At 36.1% G+C, this 20,816-nt stretch overlaps 2 protein-coding genes across 5 annotated transcripts in view; one reads left to right on the top strand and one right to left on the bottom strand.

Annotated features, from left to right (window-relative positions):
- Positions 1 to 2,655, top strand: part of zcchc4 (zinc finger, CCHC domain containing 4) — an 11,077-nt gene extending 8,422 nt beyond the window's left edge. Inside the window, exons 9-13 of the mRNA XM_039661336.2 lie at positions 74 to 195; positions 845 to 920; positions 994 to 1,045; positions 1,150 to 1,282; positions 1,961 to 2,655. Of these exons, the coding sequence (XP_039517270.2) occupies positions 74 to 195; positions 845 to 920; positions 994 to 1,045; positions 1,150 to 1,282; positions 1,961 to 2,057 (480 nt within the window). The 3' untranslated portion in view covers positions 2,058 to 2,655. The remainder of the gene's footprint in view (positions 1 to 73; positions 196 to 844; positions 921 to 993; positions 1,046 to 1,149; positions 1,283 to 1,960) is intronic.
- mfsd8 (major facilitator superfamily domain containing 8) lies at positions 2,530 to 20,816 on the bottom strand. 4 transcript variants are annotated; one of them, XM_039661333.2, is made up of 14 exons: positions 20,721 to 20,816; positions 20,585 to 20,632; positions 13,842 to 13,876; positions 12,336 to 12,409; positions 10,013 to 10,056; positions 8,803 to 9,043; positions 7,280 to 7,393; positions 6,275 to 6,419; positions 5,818 to 5,876; positions 5,566 to 5,674; positions 5,353 to 5,487; positions 4,799 to 4,902; positions 3,470 to 3,696; positions 2,530 to 3,363 (listed from the first exon to the last, which is right to left on the bottom strand). In XM_039661333.2, the coding sequence occupies exons 4-14, from the start codon at positions 12,364 to 12,366 to the stop codon at positions 3,151 to 3,153; spliced, it is 1,422 nt and encodes a 473-aa protein (XP_039517267.2). In that variant the 5' UTR covers positions 12,367 to 12,409; positions 13,842 to 13,876; positions 20,585 to 20,632; positions 20,721 to 20,816; the 3' UTR covers positions 2,530 to 3,150. The 4 variants fall into 4 exon arrangements, with proteins under 4 accessions (XP_039517267.2, XP_039517268.2, XP_039517266.2 ...); XM_039661334.2 differs by having other exon boundaries at positions 13,842 to 13,954; positions 20,721 to 20,813; XM_039661332.2 differs by lacking the exons at positions 13,842 to 13,876; positions 20,585 to 20,632; positions 20,721 to 20,816 and adding an exon at positions 12,778 to 13,809.

Genomic DNA, 20,816 nt, shown 5'->3' with positions numbered 1-20,816 from the left:
GTTATACAGTCGTAAATTAATATAATGAGTCATTTACAGGGTGTAGTGGTCAAGTGTTGTTCTTCAATCTCAGGTCGATTATGATAATCATCCTCTGTATAAACACGGAAAGAAGGGCCGTAAGCAGTCACCTGTTCGACTTTTCACCAATCTGAGCCCTAAAGATATAATTCTACCAGAGGATGAAGGTTACAGGTGCACAAAGAACACATCTCTTCTTCATAATGCATTCGGGGTTTGTTTAGTCCCCAAAGAGATGCATATTTTTGAAAAAAAAAATGCACTCATTACCCATATCATACACACTTGCGTGACTTACATTTGTTGATAAGCATGAATATGCATGCACATCTATTAAGAAACCATTGTAGCATGAAAAAAATATTTTTTTTTCTGAAAGTTTGTTAAGGGGAAAATAGTTAAATTTAAATAGACTCCAGGCAGAGTAATATTGATGTTGAATTGAAATTATAAGATTACATGTTCTTGTATATTTTCATATAATGCTATATTCAAATAAAGTTTCTCAGGACTATTTCCAGTGTATTTCGATAGTTCATGTAACATTTTAAGGAACAAAAGCATTCAAAACTTTGAGAAGTTATGATCTGGTACAATGTTGTTTTAATTAAAAAATATTATTTTATTACTGTTCAATAAGCTTATGTTCCACAGTGTCCAAACTGACCTCGCATGCAGATTTTGAATCCATTATGTGGGTTAAACATGCACTTAATCGTTCATTTGGTTTCTAAAAAATATGTAACTTGCTGTAAATGCTGTATTAAATGTATTGATCGAGGTGGTTTTAATTTTGCCATTAATATTTTTCAATCCTTCGCAGATTTTGCAGTATTTGTGAGAGGTTTGTGTCAGCAGGAAACAAACACTGCCCTAAGTGTGACACATGCCCATCAAAGGTAAATGCTGATGTCTAATTCAGTGTATTGAATAGGAGTAGAAATTATTGAAATTTCCCTATTTATCTCTCAGGATGGCCGAGAGTGGAGGCATTGTGATAAATGTGGGCGGTGTGTGAAGCCTTGTAAGCAAATTTATGTACACTAACACTTGAACTGATGTCTCCTAATTTTTATTCCTGGCTCTCACCACGTTTATTCTGCTTTCTTTCTCTCTCTCTCTCTCCAGCATGGCAGCATTGTTCTTCATGTGGTCGCTGTGCTCTCCCTGATCACCCTTGTCATCAGAGCCAAACTGGCTGTTTCAATTGTGGCAGCCAAAAACACAAACTTAGAGCCTGCCCTAAGAAACACAATAAACGGCAAGTATAAACTAAGATTATTATAGTTATATATATTATAACTAAAACCATTAAATTACATTTTTTTTATTTTAATTAAAATATTTAAACAAACTTTAGAACACTACTTATACTAAATTTAGTTTAAATGTATACTAAAATAGCTACATCTGAAATAAAAATTAATAAAAACTTTGCATATATTTTTAAAGACTAAAAACAGAACTTTTTTTAAGAACAGAACGAATTTTAAATATTTATAAAAACGCCTCTTAATTTAAAGTCCCCTTGTAGTCAATAATTGTATCCCTTAAAAGTCATTTTTGATGAAAAAATTATTTTTGACTAAAAAAATTATTAATGTCTTAATAGCTTGAATGTAACTACACCATTGCCTCATTTAGTATATGCAGAATTGGCAAATTAGCCCCACCTCCACTCACTCACATTAGCTGAGATTTAGTTTGATTGGTTACAACGTAGCTTTATGACATCAGAAACGTATCTGTACTAAATGTATCTATCTTCAGATATTCAGATCATCAGTCGCAGAGCTGCACTGATGATACTGTAGTAACAGGACTATTTAATATGATTATTTCAGTATAAATACAAACTGGTTCTTTAAGTCTTTTAATATAATTATATGATTCTCTTACACATAATTATATGTTTCTCTTACACATGTTCTGTCAACAGAATGCCAGTGCCTGGTGACCGTGGAGCTCAAAGCCTGTCTAAACACATAACAGGCAAATCCACAGCTAAGAACAAATGGAAAAGAACAGTTAAATGATCTCACACGCAGTGTATTATGGGAACGATGGTTTTGTGGCTGCTGACAATTGCATCACAAGTACAAACTGCGAGATCACAAAGTGTGAAACGATGAACTGGTGTTAAACCTACATGTATTCAGGAAAGTTATTATGTACAGCCACAGTTGTCTTTTTGCTGTTTTATTTATGCATCTTGCCCTTGTCACAAGCTTATCCTACACTAGAACGTTCCCAGTTCAATGAACACATTGTGAACAAACCTTATCAATGGTCTGGAGTAATGGTTCAAAGAAGCTTTGTTCCAGCTTCTGTAGCTCAAATAGTGACGATCAGTGTATAAAACGTTTGAATGCAATTACTGCATTATTGGTATGGATGGCATTTCTGTATTTTTCAAAAAGGAAAAACGTATCTTTTTTTTCTGCATAAAAAAAGAAACATTTTATTGCATTTAAAGAAACAAATCCCCGAAAAGCATATCATACTTCATGTTTTTAAACACATTAAAATTAACAATTTTATGCCACTTTTCAAGGAATATCCATTTTGTGCTTTAACACATCAAAACAAAGCATTTGGTGTGAATTTCAAATAAAGTATTATTGTTATAAACTACCAGTGATTGTGTTAATCTTCAGGATTCCACCAAAGTCAAGGAATGCTTAGCATCTAGTGTACGTCATAAGCTTAGTGTTTTAGAAAGAAACTTCAAGCCTCTCCTATTAGTGTAAATTTAAATAAATCAGCGGTCACATTTGTTAACGTTTTACAACGACAAGAATTCAAGTTATTTAAAAGAATTATTAAAACCAAAACAATCATAATGCATAAAGATTTAGATTAAACCACCGCATAGGCATTATAATCTGCAAAGCTTCATAACTGGTGGAGCTGCCAAACATGTTTTATACGGCGGTTCACACATGCTTGTTTAGATACTGCAACTGTCAATACTGCTCCAATAGTAGTTAAATTCACAGTTAGTTCAATATATAGGGAACATAAAGTAAAAATATTTACATTTACTTGGAAGACGATGATTCATGATTATGAAAGTTTTCCATCTTTACTGAACTGTCTTTTAGTAGTTGGTGGAGGCACCTGTCAGTCTCAACATCGTTCCTCTATCCTTCTATGGCGTATGGAGAAGGCGATGAGTCGTTTGTACATAGCGCTGAGGAGAACGACTGCAGCTAGTACAATGCCACATATGACACTGAAGGCCCATCGGGGTCCCAGGTGGGTGTAGACGTGAGAGACGAACACAGGCCCGAGAGTCCGCGCACCACTTCCTGATGCTGTCAGCCAGCCCATGTAAACCCCCTAAGTTCACACACAATTGGGGAAGATAATAAATAGCATAAACTTTAATTAATCCTCATGTTACATTAGATTGAGATTCAGTGTTTTAAAAGAGAATGTATTGTACCTGAGGTCTGGGGCCCAGTATCTTTGAGTAGAGAGTGTAGGACATTACGTTGCAGGTCGGATAGCCCACTCCGATCAGGATGTCAGAGGTGATGTACTGTGCGAGATGAATTACAGGCGTATAAAAGCACCAGGTCTGTTCGGACAGACATCCGGTGGGCTCCAGAGAAGTGTTCGAGGCTTCGGTGGGTGCCAATCTTATTGTTGGCGTAGTGTTATTCTGGATGCCTGTTTATGGGATAATATTTGTTTAATGTACACAAATTTCAGCTGTAATATACACTACCGATCATGTTATGTAAACAAAATGATTTCTATTTTAATATATAATATATATATATATATATATATATATATATATATTTGGGCTGTGCAAAAATTAATTGCAATTAATCGCATCCGAAAAAAATCTGTGTTTACATAATATGTGTGTGTGCTGTATATAATTATTTAGTATATATAAATATCCATGCATGCATGTATATATTTAAGAATTATTTGTGCTTAAATTCTGTATATGTATATATATAAATACATAATCTATATTATATAAATATAAATATTTTATATATGAAGAACACATTTTCTTAAATATATACATGCATGTGTGTGTATTTATATATATACAAAATAATTATATACTGCACACACAAATATATTATGTAAACACGGACTTTTATCTTGGATGCGATTAATCGCAATTAATTTTTGCACAGCCCTAATATATATATATATATATATATATATATATATATTCCAAAGCTGAATTATCAGTATCATTACTACAGTCTTCAGTGTCACATGATCATTCAGAAATCATTCTGATATACATTTATTGTTGAAATGTTAAAAACCGTGATTCATTTGACACCTTCATTTGACATTTTATCTATTTAATGCATCCTTGCCGAAGAAAAGAATGTCATTCTTCTAAAAAAATAAATGATAAATTAATCAACTCCAAGCTTTTAAATAGTATATTGCTATTTTAATAATAAAAAACATAATTATTTGCATTTGGAAACAAGCTTTACAGGGTTAAGACTCGTTCACGCCAAGGACCGTAATGATAAAGATAAAGTTCTAAAAATCATTTTCCATATTAAAGAATAGCAGAGTTCACACCACGGCTATATAATAACGGCACGAGAAAATTATATTATAGGAATCACATCCAGAATGACTTTTTTCAGTTGATGAATAATAAAAACATTGACAATCAGCTCAAGCATTTGGAGCGGCAGACAAGCACGCACTTAGAATAAATTGAACAATATCTGTTTATGCTTATAGTTCTTGGTGTGAACGGGCCTTTAATCGGATACCTCACCTGTCCACTGTATTTTAGGATATTGATTTCCCCATGGCAACAAGACAAAGAACCCTACAAATATGAGCACCAAGCCTCCGAGCAGCAGTGGCCGATCTCCTACCCTGTAAACACAGCCAAATAAAGAACTGATTTCATCTGAGATCTGATTAGTCAGCTTGCAAAGTGCAACAAGAGGAAGTCATGTGTTCAAAACTGTTAGCATCCAAAACATATTTGTTGGGTACAGCAGAAATGCATGTGACAAAGTATTCCTGACCTAAGACTTTAAAACAAACAGTCACAAGACTGTACATTACTGAAAGTAATGTACAGTCCCATCATGAGTAGTTATTATGCAAAACCTACACTGCGATTCTGCAAAATACTCTGGGCCAGAACATTTCCCTTTTCCCAAAAGAAGAAAAGTGACCTAATACTTTTGTAGATGTTGTCAAATTGAAGTAAAAAAGCATGTCTGATTGTTCAAGGTTCTTCAAAACAGCTATGACAAATGGAAAAGTCTAATAACCAAGATCAAATTAGCATAAAGCTATTAAAAAAAATCTTTTTACCATTTTGAAACCACCTTTACCACCAGGAAGACGAGGATGGACTCAAAGCCGATGGCAGCCAATATGATGCCGTTATACAAAACGGCTTCTTTTCTTGTCCATGCAAACATGTCCATTGATAGAGGAGTAGATATACTGCAGGCAAACAAATTCACATGAATATGAGCTGATTAGACTTTAAATATGAGTCGAGATCTGAGGAAATACACTTACGTTTCGAACACGGCAAAAATGAAGAGAATAACGAAGAAAAGGATGTTAGATGTCAACACTGCAAACTGGTCAATATCACCTTCCACCTCAGTAGTCACTTCTACTCGATCTGAAAGTACAATCAGTACAAAAAAATGTTATAATTACATGAATTATTATAAAACAAAATGCACAGGAACACCATGGTAAAGCAATAGTACAGTGCTAAAGTATATTTATAAAAACATTTACACCAGAAAATAAATCTGTTACCTTCTGGGGTATAGTTAATTGCAGAGATATGATTTCCATGGTCATCCACCCAGTGCTCCCTAAATAATGGAAAACACTTTAAACTTTATGCATTGCTTTTTTCAAGTACAGTCAAATAGGATGTAAGCCTGACACCATGTCTACAACAGACGCGAGTGGTACGACACGACAAAGGACAATCAGGGATGTCGTCTACATCAGTAAACTGATGCCTCGTTCTATTTATGATACTCCAAGGCAAGTACTAGCAATACTTCTCACAGGAAGGACAAATGGATTTGCAATGGTTGCTTTGTCAAATCTAGTGTACAGCTTCTTGCTGTTGCAGCACAATGTAATGTGTCTGGTGTAAACATGGTTCTAGGGTTAAAAAATAAAAGTACTGAAAATAAATACGCAGACCTCACATAAAATACATACAAAATACATGTATTTAAGACTCAGGTTATATCATTACCTCAAGACTAATATAACCAGAAGAATGTTAATGACCCCGAAGCAGGCCGCCAACAGCGCTGGAGCAGTGTACATATTAACCTGAAGCTGGATAAATTTCACAATGACGCCAGTCTCTCCGATGAATGACAAAGCAGCCTGAAGAGCTGAAAAACAAAGGCAGTCAACATCTTTTTAATGGTAACTAGCCCTAAGAAAGTATAAAATAAAGACACTATCAAACCAAGCTGTAAAATTACTATTCTTATAGAGGGTATGCACGTGACGTCACCGTCGGCCGGAGTGCCTGCAGTTACTCAGTGAGTGGCAAAAAGTCTGAGCGGCTGTATTTGTTTTCAGCGTGAATGCCGCGAAAAACAAACACAACACATCTAAAGTCTACAACTAGATTTGACAAAAAAATCGGAGGTATATTTGTACAGACTGCTATTAGAAAGAGGAGCAAATGGGTCGCTGCCATTCACAAAAACAAGTGGACTCCAGTCAGCAAAAGGTGGAATTGCAGTTATCATTTTGTGTCAATATGCTGAATTTAGGTGTAAAACCATAGCCATATATTTTGTATTGTTATATATATTAACAACTCATCAATTAAATATTTATCATTGCATATTCTGCATTATTGGATGTTTTTTAATAAACACTGACCAAAAACAAAACTATAAAGTTTTAGGGATGGACGATATGATGATATATATAGGCTATATATAAGTGATCACCCGGATTTAGACCTACCTATATTGTATTTATATAAAGCGTTCACAGGCAAATTTGCTTTAGCCTATGTTTAGGTCTATATTGCCTGCATGTCAATATCCATGGATCACTGGATCTTTAGTAAGTTGTAAGGAACACTATATTGAGTCCAACATTTAGTTTAAATTGATAAAATTGTTCGTTTTAGTCGCATTTTCACAGTTTCCACTCACGTCAATGCATTCCCTCTATAGAGCAATTTCTCCCCAAATGCCATCTGTAAGTAAAATGCTTTTGACTTCACACAAACCTGGGCCAAGGATAAAGCCGAGAGCTTGACAGGCGCTCATGTTAGCCATTGCACTGGTTCTCTCCGTCAGGGAAGTGGCACCAGCCACATAAGACCTCACAACTGCTACATTACCTACAGGACAGAACGACAGACCATAGCACTGCAAATAAATTAAGTACTTTAGCTTATGCTTGGTAATAATTGTTTACTGAATCTGTATTTGCTATATTAACCTTATATTAAATTGTAATTTATTATTAATTTTTTTTGTTTTTTAAAGAAGTCACTTATGCTCACCAATGCTCCATTTATTTAATCAAAAATACAGTAAAGACACTATTATTGTGATAATGAACTAATCTTTTTTAGAGTCATTTGGTTCATTGATCAAAAAAGATTTGTTCATTTTGATGAACGAGTTTGAAAAGGAGAGTCATGAACGCGCATCATAGAACAGAGCAAGGCCAGCATTAGTGCTTATAAAACGTAATTTTTTTAATTTATTTTTTAAATGACAGATCGTTTCACTAGATAAGACCCTTATTCATTGTCTGGTGTCGTTTAAAGCCCTTTCAAGCTGCACTGAAACGGTCATTTGGACCTTGAACCGTTTGGTACCCAAAGTCCATAATACGGAGAAAAATCCTGGAATGTTTTCATCAAAAACTTAATTTATTTTCGACTGAAGAAAGAATGACATGGACATCTTGGATGGCATGGGGGTGAGTAAATTTTCAGCAAAATTTTTATTTATTTATTTATTTTTAAAGTGGACTACTCCTTTAAGCAGCAAATTAGCATATTAGAATAATTTCTGAAGGATCGTGTGACACTGAAGACTGGAGTAATGATGCTGAAAATTCAGCTTTGCCATCACAGGAATAAAATAGATATGTAAATATATTCAAATAGAAAACAGTTCTTCTAATTTGTAATAATATTTCACAAAATTACTATTTCTACTTAGCCTGGGAAAACCCAGACAAGTTCCGCCAAATTTAGATTTGCTCTGGCAAAGAGCTCATTCAAGCCCGTTTCCAATCCGTCGAAATCGAGGCACCAATCAGAAACGTTGGGGCGGGCTTTACACGATGACAACAGCCCTGGGATTTTGAAGCAGATTTTGTAGCCTACATTACAAAGATGGATGCCGCCGTCGAACATCACTCGCTCGAATCAGCTATCGCATCTGTGTTAAGCGTTTAAATATTTCCTTTTTGTTAAAAACCAAGCAAAGAACAACACTCGGAGATGTTTCTCCCCCCGCTCTGCATACGTCATCACCTTCATCGCTCTGATTGGTTTTAGGTCTATCCGCGACATCCGTTGGTGACGCCCCTCTGAAAATGATTTGTCTATGACGCTTTGCCAGACCATAACTCACTTACAACTGAGAATGGTCTGGTTGTAACCAGGCTAATTTCTACTGTATTTTTGGTTAAATAAAGAAGAGAATTCTTTCAAAAATTAAAAAATTGTAATGTTTCAAAACTTTTGACAGGTACTATGTGTGTGCGTGTGTGTTTTATTTATTTATTTACCTGCTCCAATGCCCACAAATGTGCGGGACAAAAGCATGTGAATTTTGTTGTGTGAGGGAAGAAGGTAGACATAGGCGTAGTAAATGTTAGCAGAGATGTTGATCAATATAGAGCAGACTAAAGGCTCTCGCCGAGGCCTGTGATTGGACCATAATCCAAAGAGGGGTGAGGCCACCATCTGACCCAAACTATATGCAGCAACCAGCCATCCCAAGAAACTGGCATCTGCACTGTCATCAATCTAAAAAAAAAAAAAATTGAAACACACACACACATGATTGATGGACTTACAAGACAGTAACAGACTAACAAGCCACTAACAAGAATAAAACTATAACTGCCAAATTGCATCTACACAGCACAACAGTAACATTTGCAGGCCACTCCCAGTCTGCTCCTTTTGGGAAGGCTTACCCAGAGTCAAATCCCACCTCGCTTGAGACGGAAATAGTCGACTTTGTATTTAGTTAACGGTGCAACAATTTAAAAAGTAAACATTTGGCAGGAAAGAGTCATTTTCAGTTTTCAGTGAAAGATCCAGAGCATTGTAGGGAGCAGCTAAATACACGCTTTGCATCTTTTGTTGACAAATAAACAGGCATTTCTTGGTGTAGGTAACACAAAGAAAGAGTAAATTGTTAATTAACATATATTACTGATATTATAACAATATAAAGCAGGTTGAAAATCTGAGAACTTGTGCTTTAAATTACATTTTTATTAATAACCCTAGCTCACGTGTTCAAGTGTTCACACTTCTGCAAAGTCTACACAAAGGAGTAAGGACACTTTTGAAAACAGGAACACATGTCCTATTTACGTATATTCAATTACAGAATTTAAACCTCAACAGGTTGTTTTAGAAGATTCTCAGGGGAATTGCTAGATTTAAATATTCAAACAGGTTTTAGTTGATTCTTTGGCATTTCTTAGAAATGCACATATAACTACTTCCCCTTTTCACTTCTAGTTATCAAATCAAGCATAATTCAAGTTATCAAATATTGTACAGAGAAAACTTTAGAATTCCCATGCTAATGAATGTTCACACATCACTCAGGAAATACTTCGAACAGATTGAACAGAAGTTTCTAGAAAGACCAAAGCCATGGGTTTGATTCCCAATAATTAATGCATGAAATTATAAAATCTATAGCTTGAGTACAGAGTACAATGTATACATTGAATGTGTAAATGCAAGTATACTTACTTTCTTCAGATAGGGCCAAATGGAAGTGATGACAATCGTAAAACCTAAAAAAAAGAACATTGCAAATCACTTAATATATTACGTGTCACTTAATTAGTACTTTGTACTACACAACTAATGTGAATAACATTGATTTATAAACTAAATAAGATAGATGTATACTAAATGTACAGACAGATCCCCTTAAAAAGGCATAGTTTACAACACAACATGTCCTGACATAACAGGCACATCTTCTGAGTTACAGCAGGTTTTCAACTCTAAATTGAATCGGTACATATGTTCATTGAAACAGACAGCAGAATTCATATTCATAACCGCACAGCAGCGATAACTGATCTGGGGCCTCATTTTTGCGTACGCACAAAACAGGCCCTTAAAGAGACGTACGCCACTTAAAGTTTGATTTATAAAAACAAACTTGACGGGAAAATTTGCGCACCTGCACGCTAACTCTGACCCATCCGTACGAACATTTTGGAGATGGAGCAGTTTGGCGATGTTAAATGGCTTTATGGTCACATTTAGACAGAAACACTTCTGATTACTCTTTTACTTCTGATATAAATATTAAGATAAATATAAATATGCCATTCTCATTAATGAAGTTAAACAGTTCAACTACACAAAAATCATTACTGAGAAGTTATAACATTTTTTATATTCAATAAATACAAATATTTGTTGTGGATGCAAAGCTTTTTGCTTCCTCTGGCATGCTGTGTTTTAATGTTTTAACTTCAGATAATTGCTTATCATGATAATAACAGATTGTCTGAGAAAATAGTTCATGCAAATAATGCACAGCAAGGTCTGTTTCCATTAAATAAATAAAAAATACTATTTGGCCAGTGGAAAAGATTGAGTAAAACTTTCTCTGTAATGTATTTTACACAATTTGATTTATTTATTCAAAAACAAGGCAAGCATAGGTTACTAAATTATTTTTATTAATGTAATGACAGCACATCTGTATTTCATATTTTCCCTGTGTCTTGTAGCCTACCGTTAAATGTACAATATATAGGATTTTTGCAGTGAAATATCTAAAAACCACTAGGCCAATGTTATTTATTTTTAGTTGATTACTTACAATATCCCCAATGTTGTACACTACTTTTCAAAATGCATTCTGGGATACATTGAGTGGACTATATAGGGTATAATAATCATCACTATAAATTCGGACAGCACTACAAAATGGCGAGCTCACTACATAGTGAGTAGTGGGAGATTTCGGACACAGCCAGAGACAACATTAGCCGTTTCTCAATACCAAGTACGCAAAGTTCGAACTTGCGTCCTTGGTTGGTAGTTCAGACTTGCAAAGTACGACTCAGGAGAACGAACTCCCGAGGACGAGAGGACGCAAGTCCGGTTATTCTGCAAATGGAACAGAGCGTACTTGATCGCGTCACTCAGCACGCTCTGGCTACTACAACTCTGCCTCTTTTCGTCCAAACTAAAACGAAACTTGTTATGAAACACCACGTTGCCTCTTTTCATTAAAACAAAAAACAAAAAACTTAAACATATTTGGCCATGTGGTTCAGGCGTATGATTATCTTCACTCCATATATTAATAACAAAATGAACACAATGAACAACATCTTTTTGTTTTCATTTTAAAAATATGAAACATTATTGATTTTTATTGATATTTAACAAACAAAGACAAGAGTTGATTTTATTTTATTGTTCATATAGTGAAGATCATGTAAAAAATTAAATAAATAAAAATATTTATTTATAATAACACAATAAAACGATTTTTTTTTTTTACCATGCAACAAACTAGTTAAATGAGACGAGACGAGACCAAAGATAGACTTTTACACAAGACGAATTACGTCAAGTTTATCCACTAGACGAGACATCTGTGCCAGCGGCAAACGTCAGAAGCTCTAGCCCAGCAAAAGCTGTTCCAGTCGGGGTTGATGAGCGCTGGGCGCCCGGTGAAGGCTTGCATGTCAGAGCTCCGAAAACGTCAGATACATTTTTGAAATAGGTGCTATCTAAATAAACCACATATTTAAGATTTAAACAACCACATTCTCGAATAAAACACTCTTAAAATTACATTTGATGACAACAAAACAGTATATTTTGATATTTCGCGGACGCTTGCTGGTTGACGCGAGATGCATTCTTGGATACCTGGCCATCTCGAGTGCTCACCCCTATGGTCCGCACAAGTCACCTCTCGATGCATTGCGTTTTCGGGGTGGACGGGATTTTTTTTTTTTTAACGCAGAAGGAAAAGCCCCGGTTATAAAAATAACTGTGTCCGTGTGGACAAGCCCTAAGAGAGTTGTTTTCTTACCAACACTGCTGAGGAACATGGTAAAGTACATGACCCTGATGGACCTCCATCTGTTTCTGTCTGCATCCCCATCACTTTAAGAGGAAAGGAGAAGTTGGACATGACATAATTATAGCTCTTTCTTGAATGTATAACGTTACACTGGAGATGATTAACCTATTTAGTAACAATCATTTCATGCATTAGGGGGACGACAGCTCATGCAAGTGATTGCATATCTTCTCTACACGGTACTAAACTTCTGTACGGGTATCATTTCAACTCATCTGTGCATTAGTGGCAAAAAATACCCTTGTGACATGAAGCACGGTCAATATAAACAAGTTTAACTGGTCAAACCAGATAGTTTCAGTTTAAAAATAAAGTCAGAATATTAATAAAAGTAAACAAGATCAGTTCTGCCAGACGGCGTCATTACAAATGCAATTATCACACAACTTACCTTGTAATATCGCCTCTGAGAAGCGGAGTGTTTTCATCAGACTCCACAAGTGACATTATTAGCGATTGAGCTTCTTGCGAAAATTAAAAGACGACGATAGTTCATTTAAGGGCAGTTCTTTACTATGACATGCACTTCAAAATCAAGTTAATTTGACTGAAAACTGTCTGAAGATGCACAACACATATCTCGAAAACGCATTCAGGCCTCTAGATAATATCCCCATTTTAGCTGTAAGAAGCAGACTAGTGTTCAGAATCATTCATCGCCGTTTGACGTGCAGTCTAAAGTCCATTGGTGGCGTTGATTCAGCGAAAACTTGAATCATTCTGAAGAAGGTTGTCACACGTGACCGCGAGCATTGAGCACCGAAACAGAAAACAACAGCTCGAGAAGTTGCACTCCACACTACACTTCAAAATAAAAGCCCCTTAAAACTCAGGGTTTTTTAATAGAAATTATAAGGTTTTTTGTTTTTTTTTATTAGTGTAAATATTTATTCATTCATTTTTTTAACGTATTTAATACTATTAGTTTTCAACATATGACAGACAGACAGACTGCTCCATAAAACTTGCGGCATTTAAGGCACCAAACATCCCATCTACACTATGATAACTGATAATTTTCCAAAGAAAAGACAAGTTGTGGATAAAATGTAAAAAGCAGGTTGAATAAACAAAGAGTATTTTTTTCCATTTGATAATAATCGACAAACAAGATAGACAATCACATAGAACATTGTGTGTATAGACAGGGCATGAGTGATGCTGAAAGAGATTGTGGGCTCAGAAACTGGATAAGATTAATGAGGTGCATCTGAAGGGAATCATGCTGATATGTTCACCAGAATAAATGAAGTTCAGTTAATTGAGGAACATATCCAATGAATAAACAAAACAAATCAAATCACTAAAACAATCACAAAGGAAGGGGACACTTTAGTTAATGTGATTAGGATTGAGAGGGGTGCCAGCCTTTCTGCTTGTGAGATAAAGATGACACACGCTGATAGATGATAGAAAACACTGACACAGTTGGCTTTTTATACTGTGGATACTTACTTGTGTGAAGTTGCTTTCTCAGTTTTGACCCAAATCTAAACCAAGCAGAGGAATATAAACTCAAAGTGGTTATCTGCCATGCAGCACTGTCCCAAAAACGTTATCTCTGAATTCTATTTAAAGAGAGATGAATCATTATGAATGAGCATCAATCTGTTTTTCGCCCACTGTATTAATGTGGCATTCTGGTTGAGAGTATTTTTATTATAATACACATTTAATTATTTTAATAATGCAATATCAATTTGCAAGCAGATAAATAAAACATAGTTTCTTAAGCCATATTATAAAAATGTATCATGTGTGTTAACCATAGCCAATTTTCCACCAAAATGCCATTTAAGTTAATAAATAAGTTAAATGTTAGGCAACAACAGAACAAATTATTAGTCACCAATGTAAAGCATTACAAAAGAAAACAGTTCTGAAAAGATTGTGAAGGCTTCTTAAACCATTTGAAAGAGAAGTTATATTATTCTACTATGGTGGTGATAATGAATAGTGAAAATAAATAAGTATATGGCATATGATGCATGCTTATTGGCACATCCAGTATTCAGGCATGTCAGTGGATAGTTGCATGTGTGCCACTGACATTATCACAGAACAATGACACTCCTGAACTTAAGCCAGCTCCTTGTTTCCTGTCTGCCATTATTGGCCAAATTGATTAATCCAGGTGTGCCTGACCTCAGTAGTCACGGCAACAATAACCAGACACACCTAAATTAATCAAGCTTGGGGTTCTGGACTGGCTGCAGTAACACGTCTCTGTCCATGCGGGGGCGCTCGCGGTCGAGTGCAGAATGAATGGGAGTCAATGGGGTTTCACCCCCATAAATCCACTTTTCTCAGGATGTAATTTTTTGTCAAGTAATTTGAAAGTTGCATTCAAAAGGGAGGGCTAAGATAATACAATCACCAGAAAATTGCATTTTTAAGTTCACTTATCTGTTCTAAAAATCCGTTCAAAAATGTGATGACGTCACACAATAGCAGAATTCTAGCGTGTTCCGGTGTTGTGCCTAATTCCGACCCCCCGGCAAAAGACTACCCCCTTTCGCGTGCACGCGGACAGTACCGTCGTGTTTCCGGTAGATGGCAGTTAAAACACGCAACGTTCGGTTAAACGCTTCACTGATCCCCACTCCAAACGTTCAAATTGAAGAAAATCTGTTATTTTCCTGTAGATGGCAGTATAAACTCAGAAACGTAATTGCTTTTCAACCCTAATCGTAAAGGAAACTGGCACGTCCGTAGCAAATCTCTTTTGATAAACGCTTCGATGGCGTAATTTGTTCCATTTTTTTCTTCTTCTTTTTTTCTTTTCTGCTTAGATGCAAACCAAGCTATGCATCATATTGTCACTTACACCGAAATGTTTATAATATTCCAATAAATTTATGAAATAAAATACATACACAAGGATTTTGTCTTGGTACTGAAGCTTCCAGTGCACATAATACAACAAGAAACATGATAATAATAAAATATGAAAGTATAAAGACACGATAGGTTTAGTCATAATGAACTTTAACAGATTATGAACATATTTATTTAGTATTTTATAAATAATTTCTTTTCTCTAAGTACACAAACGCTGCCTAAAATGGGTCTGAACACCAACACAAGCAGCAAAACTGTGTGTAAAATGCTACATTTCACACTATTAACATGGACAGATTTAGTTATAAAGGGGGTATTATTTGGGCAGGCCGTTTTTACCCACCTGCCTGGATTATACCCCCCAATTTCTTCTATCTAAATACACAAATGGTTCCTAAAATGGGTATGAACACCAACACAAGCAGCAATACTGTGTGTAAAATGCTATATTTTACTCTATTAACATGGACAGATTTAGTTATAAAGGGGGTATTATTTGGGTAGGCCGTTTTTACCCACCTGCCTGGATTATACCCCCCAATTTCTTCTCTCTAAATACCCAAATGCTTCCTAAAATGGGTCTGAACACCAACACAAGCAGCAATACTGTGTGTAAAATGCTATATTTTACTCTATTAACATGGACAGATTCAGTTATAAAGGGGGTATTATTTGGGCAGGCCGTTTTAACCCACCTGCCTGGATTATACCCCCCAATTTCTTCTCTCTAAATACCCAAATGCTTCCTAAAATGGGTCTGAACACCAACACAAGCAATACTGTGTGTAAAATGCTATATTTTACTCTATTAACATGGACAGATTCAGTTATAAAGGGGGTATTATTTGGGCAGGCCGTTTTTACCCACCTGCCTGGATTATACCCCCCAATTTCTTCTATCTAAATACACAAATGGTTCCTAAAATGGGTCTGAACACCAACACAAGCAGCAATACTGTGTGTAAAATGCTATATTTTACTCTATTAACATGGACAGATTTAGTTATAAAGGGGGTATTATTTGGGCAGGCCGTTTTTACCCACTTGCCTGGATTATACCCCCCAATTTCTTCTCTCTAAATACCCAAATGCTTCCTAAAATGGGTCTGAACACCAACACAAGCAATACTGTGTGTAAAATGCTATATTTTACTCTATTAACATGGACAGATTCAGTTATAAAGGGGGTATTATTTGGGCAGGCCGTTTTTACCCACCTGCCTGGATTATACCCCCCAATTTCTTCTATCTAAATACACAAATGGTTCCTAAAATGGGTCTGAACACCAACACAAGCAGCAATACTGTGTGTAAAATGCTATATTTTACTCTATTAACATGGACAGATTCAGTTATAAAGGGGGTATTATTTGGGCAGGCCGTTTTAACCCACTTGCCTGGATTATACCCCCCAATTTCTTCTCTCTAAATACCCAAATGCTTCCTAAAATGGGTCTGAACACCAACACAAGCAATACTGTGTGTAAAATGCTATATTTTACTCTATTAACATGGACAGATTCAGTTATAAAGGGGGTATTATTTGGGCAGGCCGTTTTAACCCACTTGCCTGGATTATACCCCCCAATTTCTTCTATCTAAATACACAAATGGTTCCTAAAATGGGTATGAACACCAACACAAGCAATACTGTGTGTAAAATGCTATATTTTACTCTATTAACATGGACAGATTCAGTTATAAAGGGGGTATTATTTGGGCAGGCCGTTTTTACCCACCTGCCTGGATTATACCCCCCAATTTCTTCTATCTAAATACACAAATGGTTCCTAAAATGGGTATGAACACCAACACAAGCAGCAATACTGTGTGTAAAATGCTATATTTTACTCTATTAACATGGACAGATTTAGTTATAAAGGGGGTATTATTTGGGCAGGCCGTTTTTACCCACCTGCCTGGATTATATACCCCCCAATTTCTTCTCTCTAAATACCCAAATGCTTCCTAAAATGGGTCTGAACACCAACACAAGCAATACTGTGTGTAAAATGCTATATTTTACTCTATTAACATGGACAGATTTAGTTATAAAGGGGGTATTATTTGGGCAGGCCGTTTTAACCCACTTGCCTGGATTATACCCCCCAATTTCTTCTCTCTAAATACCCAAATGCTTCCTAAAATGGGTCTGAACACCAACACAAGCAATACTGTGTGTAAAATGCTACTTTCACTCTATTAACATGGACAGCATTTGTGTATTTAGAGAGAAGAAATTGGGGGGTATAATCCAGGCAGGTGGGTTAAAACGGCCTGCCCAAATAATACCCCCTTTATAACTGAATCTGTCCATGTTAATAGAGTAAAATATAGCATTTTACACACAGTATTGCTTGTGTTGGTGTTCAGACCCATTTTAGGAAGCATTTGGGTATTTAGAGAGAAGAAATTGGGGGGTATAATCCAGGCAAGTGGGTAAAAACGGCCTGCCCAAATAATACCCCCTTTATAACTGAATCTGTCCATGTTAATAGAGTAAAATATAGCATTTTACACACAGTATTGCTGCTTGTGTTGGTGTTCAGACCCATTTTAGGAACCATTTGTGTATTTAGATAGAAGAAATTGGGGGGTATAATCCAGGCAGGTGGGTTAAAACGGCCTGCCCAAATAATACCCCCTTTATAACTGAATCTGTCCATGTTAATAGAGTAAAATATAGCATTTTACACACAGTATTGCTGCTTGTGTTGGTGTTCAGACCCATTTTAGGAAGCATTTGGGTATTTAGAGAGAAGAAATTGGGGGGTATAATCCAGGCAAGTGGGTTAAAACGGCCTGCCCAAATAATACCCCCTTTATAACTAAATCTGTCCATGTTAATAGAGTAAAATATAGCATTTTACACACAGTATTGATTGTGTTGGTGTTCAGACCCATTTTAGAAAGCATTTGGGTATTTAGAGAGAAGAAATTGGGGGGTATAATCCAGGCAAGTGGGTTAAAACGGCCTGCCCAAATAATACCCCCTTTATAACTGAATCTGTCCATGTTAATAGAGTAAAATATAGCATTTTACACACAGTACTGCTGCTTGTGTTGGTGTTCATACCCATTTTAGGAACCATTTGTGTATTTAGATAGAAGAAATTGGGGGGTATAATCCAGGCAGGTGGGTAAAAACGGCCTGCCCAAATAATACCCCCTTTATAACTGAATCTGTCCATGTTAATAGAGTAAAATATAGCATTTTACACACAGTATTGCTTGTGTTGGTGTTCAGACCCATTTTAGGAAGCATTTGGGTATTTAGAGAGAAGAAATTGGGGGGTATAATCCAGGCAGGTGGGTTAAAACGGCCTGCCCAAATAATACCCCCTTTATAACTGAATCTGTCCATGTTAATAGAGTAAAATATAGCATTTTACACACAGTATTGCTGCTTGTGTTGGTGTTCAGACCCATTTTAGGAAGCATTTGGGTATTTAGAGAGAAGAAATTGGGGGGTATAATCCAGGCAGGTGGGTAAAAACGGCCTGCCCAAATAATACCCCCTTTATAACTAAATCTGTCCATGTTAATAGTGTGAAATGTAGCATTTTACACACAGTTTTGCTGCTTGTGTTGGTGTTCAGACCCATTTTAGGCAGCGTTTGTGTACTTAGAGAAAAGAAATTATTTATAAAATACTAAATAAATATGTTCATAATCTGTTAAAGTTCATTATGACTAAACCTATCGTGTCTTTATACTTTCATATTTTATTATTATCATGTTTCTTGTTGTATTATGTGCACTGGAAGCTTCAGTACCAAGACAAAATCCTTGTGTAGCTATGTATTTTATTTCATAAATTTATTGGAATATTATAAACATTTCGGTGTAAGTGACAATATGATGCATAGCTTGGTTTGCATCTAAGCAGAAAAGAAAAAAAGAAGAAGAAAAAAATGGAACAAATTACGCCATCGAAGCGTTTATCAAAAGAGATTTGCTACGGACGTGCCAGTTTCCTTTACGATTAGGGTTGAAAAGCAATTACGTTTCTGAGTTTATACTGCCATCTACAGGAAAATAACAGATTTTCTTCAATTTGAACGTTTGGAGTGGGGATCAGTGAAGCGTTTAACCGAACGTTGCGTGTTTTAACTGCCATCTACCGGAAACACGACGGTACTGTCCGCGTGCACGCGAAAGGGGGTAGTCTTTTGCCGGGGGGTCGGAATTAGGCACAACACCGGCCAACAACACCCAAACCTGTAAGAAATCAAAAGGACATAAGTACTCGTTCATTCGACTTTTGGCCTATAATCTATATTGAACTTGCGTAATCAACAATAAAAGCTATGTTAATTTAACGACAAGCAGGTGAAAGAGACACTTTTAGCCGTTTAGCCCCATAGACTCCCATTCATTCTGCTCTCGCCCGCGATCACCTCCAGTGGAATTCTAATGGAACTGCAACCAGGATGATACACAACGGGGCTAATAGGAAGTGCCAAGGCTCTCCGTTAGACGGGTTCTGGCAATAATGACAGACTGGAAACAAGGAGCTGGCTTAAGTTCAAGAAGTAGTGCAGCTGGGTAGTGTAGTGACTCCGGTCCGGTGTAGTGACTGACAGATACGGAAGCCTTGAACCACAGCGTAGAAAAGAAAAAAAAAAATCTGTAAAAGAAAAACAAATCTAGCATTTCGAGATTAAAGTCGAAATATTCCGAGATTATATTCGAAACTTTTAAATCTCCACCTCCTCACACGCAATGTTTCTTTATGTGTACAGATGTGACGTAATGAAGCAAAGACATGCTCAAATCTCCCGCAAGTCTACCACTGGAATTAAAAACATTATTAAGCTTAGCGTTTTGAATCGATCGAGGTAATAAGGCAAGCAGATACTTTTGAACACTGGCTGGCTGGTTATGTATTTGCTCAGTTTAATTTTTAACCCAAAAAAAGCTACGGATTTTTTGTTCTCTGAAAGACTAGTCAAAAGACAGCTATAAGAGACTTAGTATTTCATGATATATTGTTATTTAAAAATGTTAACTAGAATAGGCTATTAATATTTAGGATTTTGTGTCACAATAACGTCAAGCTGTTCAGCTCTTACTATGGAGGTGTCACGCCCCAACCAGACTGTAAAAATAGGCATACGGCGACATACTGTATGTTCCACGACCAGACTGTAAAACAATTCGTCCACGACGAATGTCAGTGCCAGTTATATGCCACCAAACTGGCACATGCCAATAGCCATTTCACTGATTAAAACCGCTAACTAAACGTTACTGGATTTAGAGTAGTGATAATAAATGTTGTGATTTTTATATGTATTTGTACCATTAGTGACATGCAGCCTAACAAACAAAACGAACGTAATGCCACAACAAACCTTTTCGGGAACATCGGTGTAACTTCTCTCCAGTCCGTGCGCATGATCCTGGAAGAATCAGTTTTATTAACGTCTTCGAGAAACAAAATCGGCAAGGAAGATTTGATAATAATGAACAATTATACAATTAACATACACAAAGGCTGATAACAAACGTTGTTTCCAGAAACAATGAGCATAAAAACAGGTTTTATAGAGCAGCGGCAAGCAGCAACAGGTTAGAAAAGTTAAT

This window comes from Pimephales promelas, chromosome 17 (genome assembly GCF_988280905.1).
Source record: "Pimephales promelas chromosome 17, fPimPro1.hap1.1, whole genome shotgun sequence".
In the NCBI taxonomy this organism is placed as follows: domain Eukaryota; kingdom Metazoa; phylum Chordata; class Actinopteri; order Cypriniformes; family Leuciscidae; genus Pimephales; species Pimephales promelas.
This window is presented reverse-complemented; position numbering and strand designations above follow the sequence as displayed.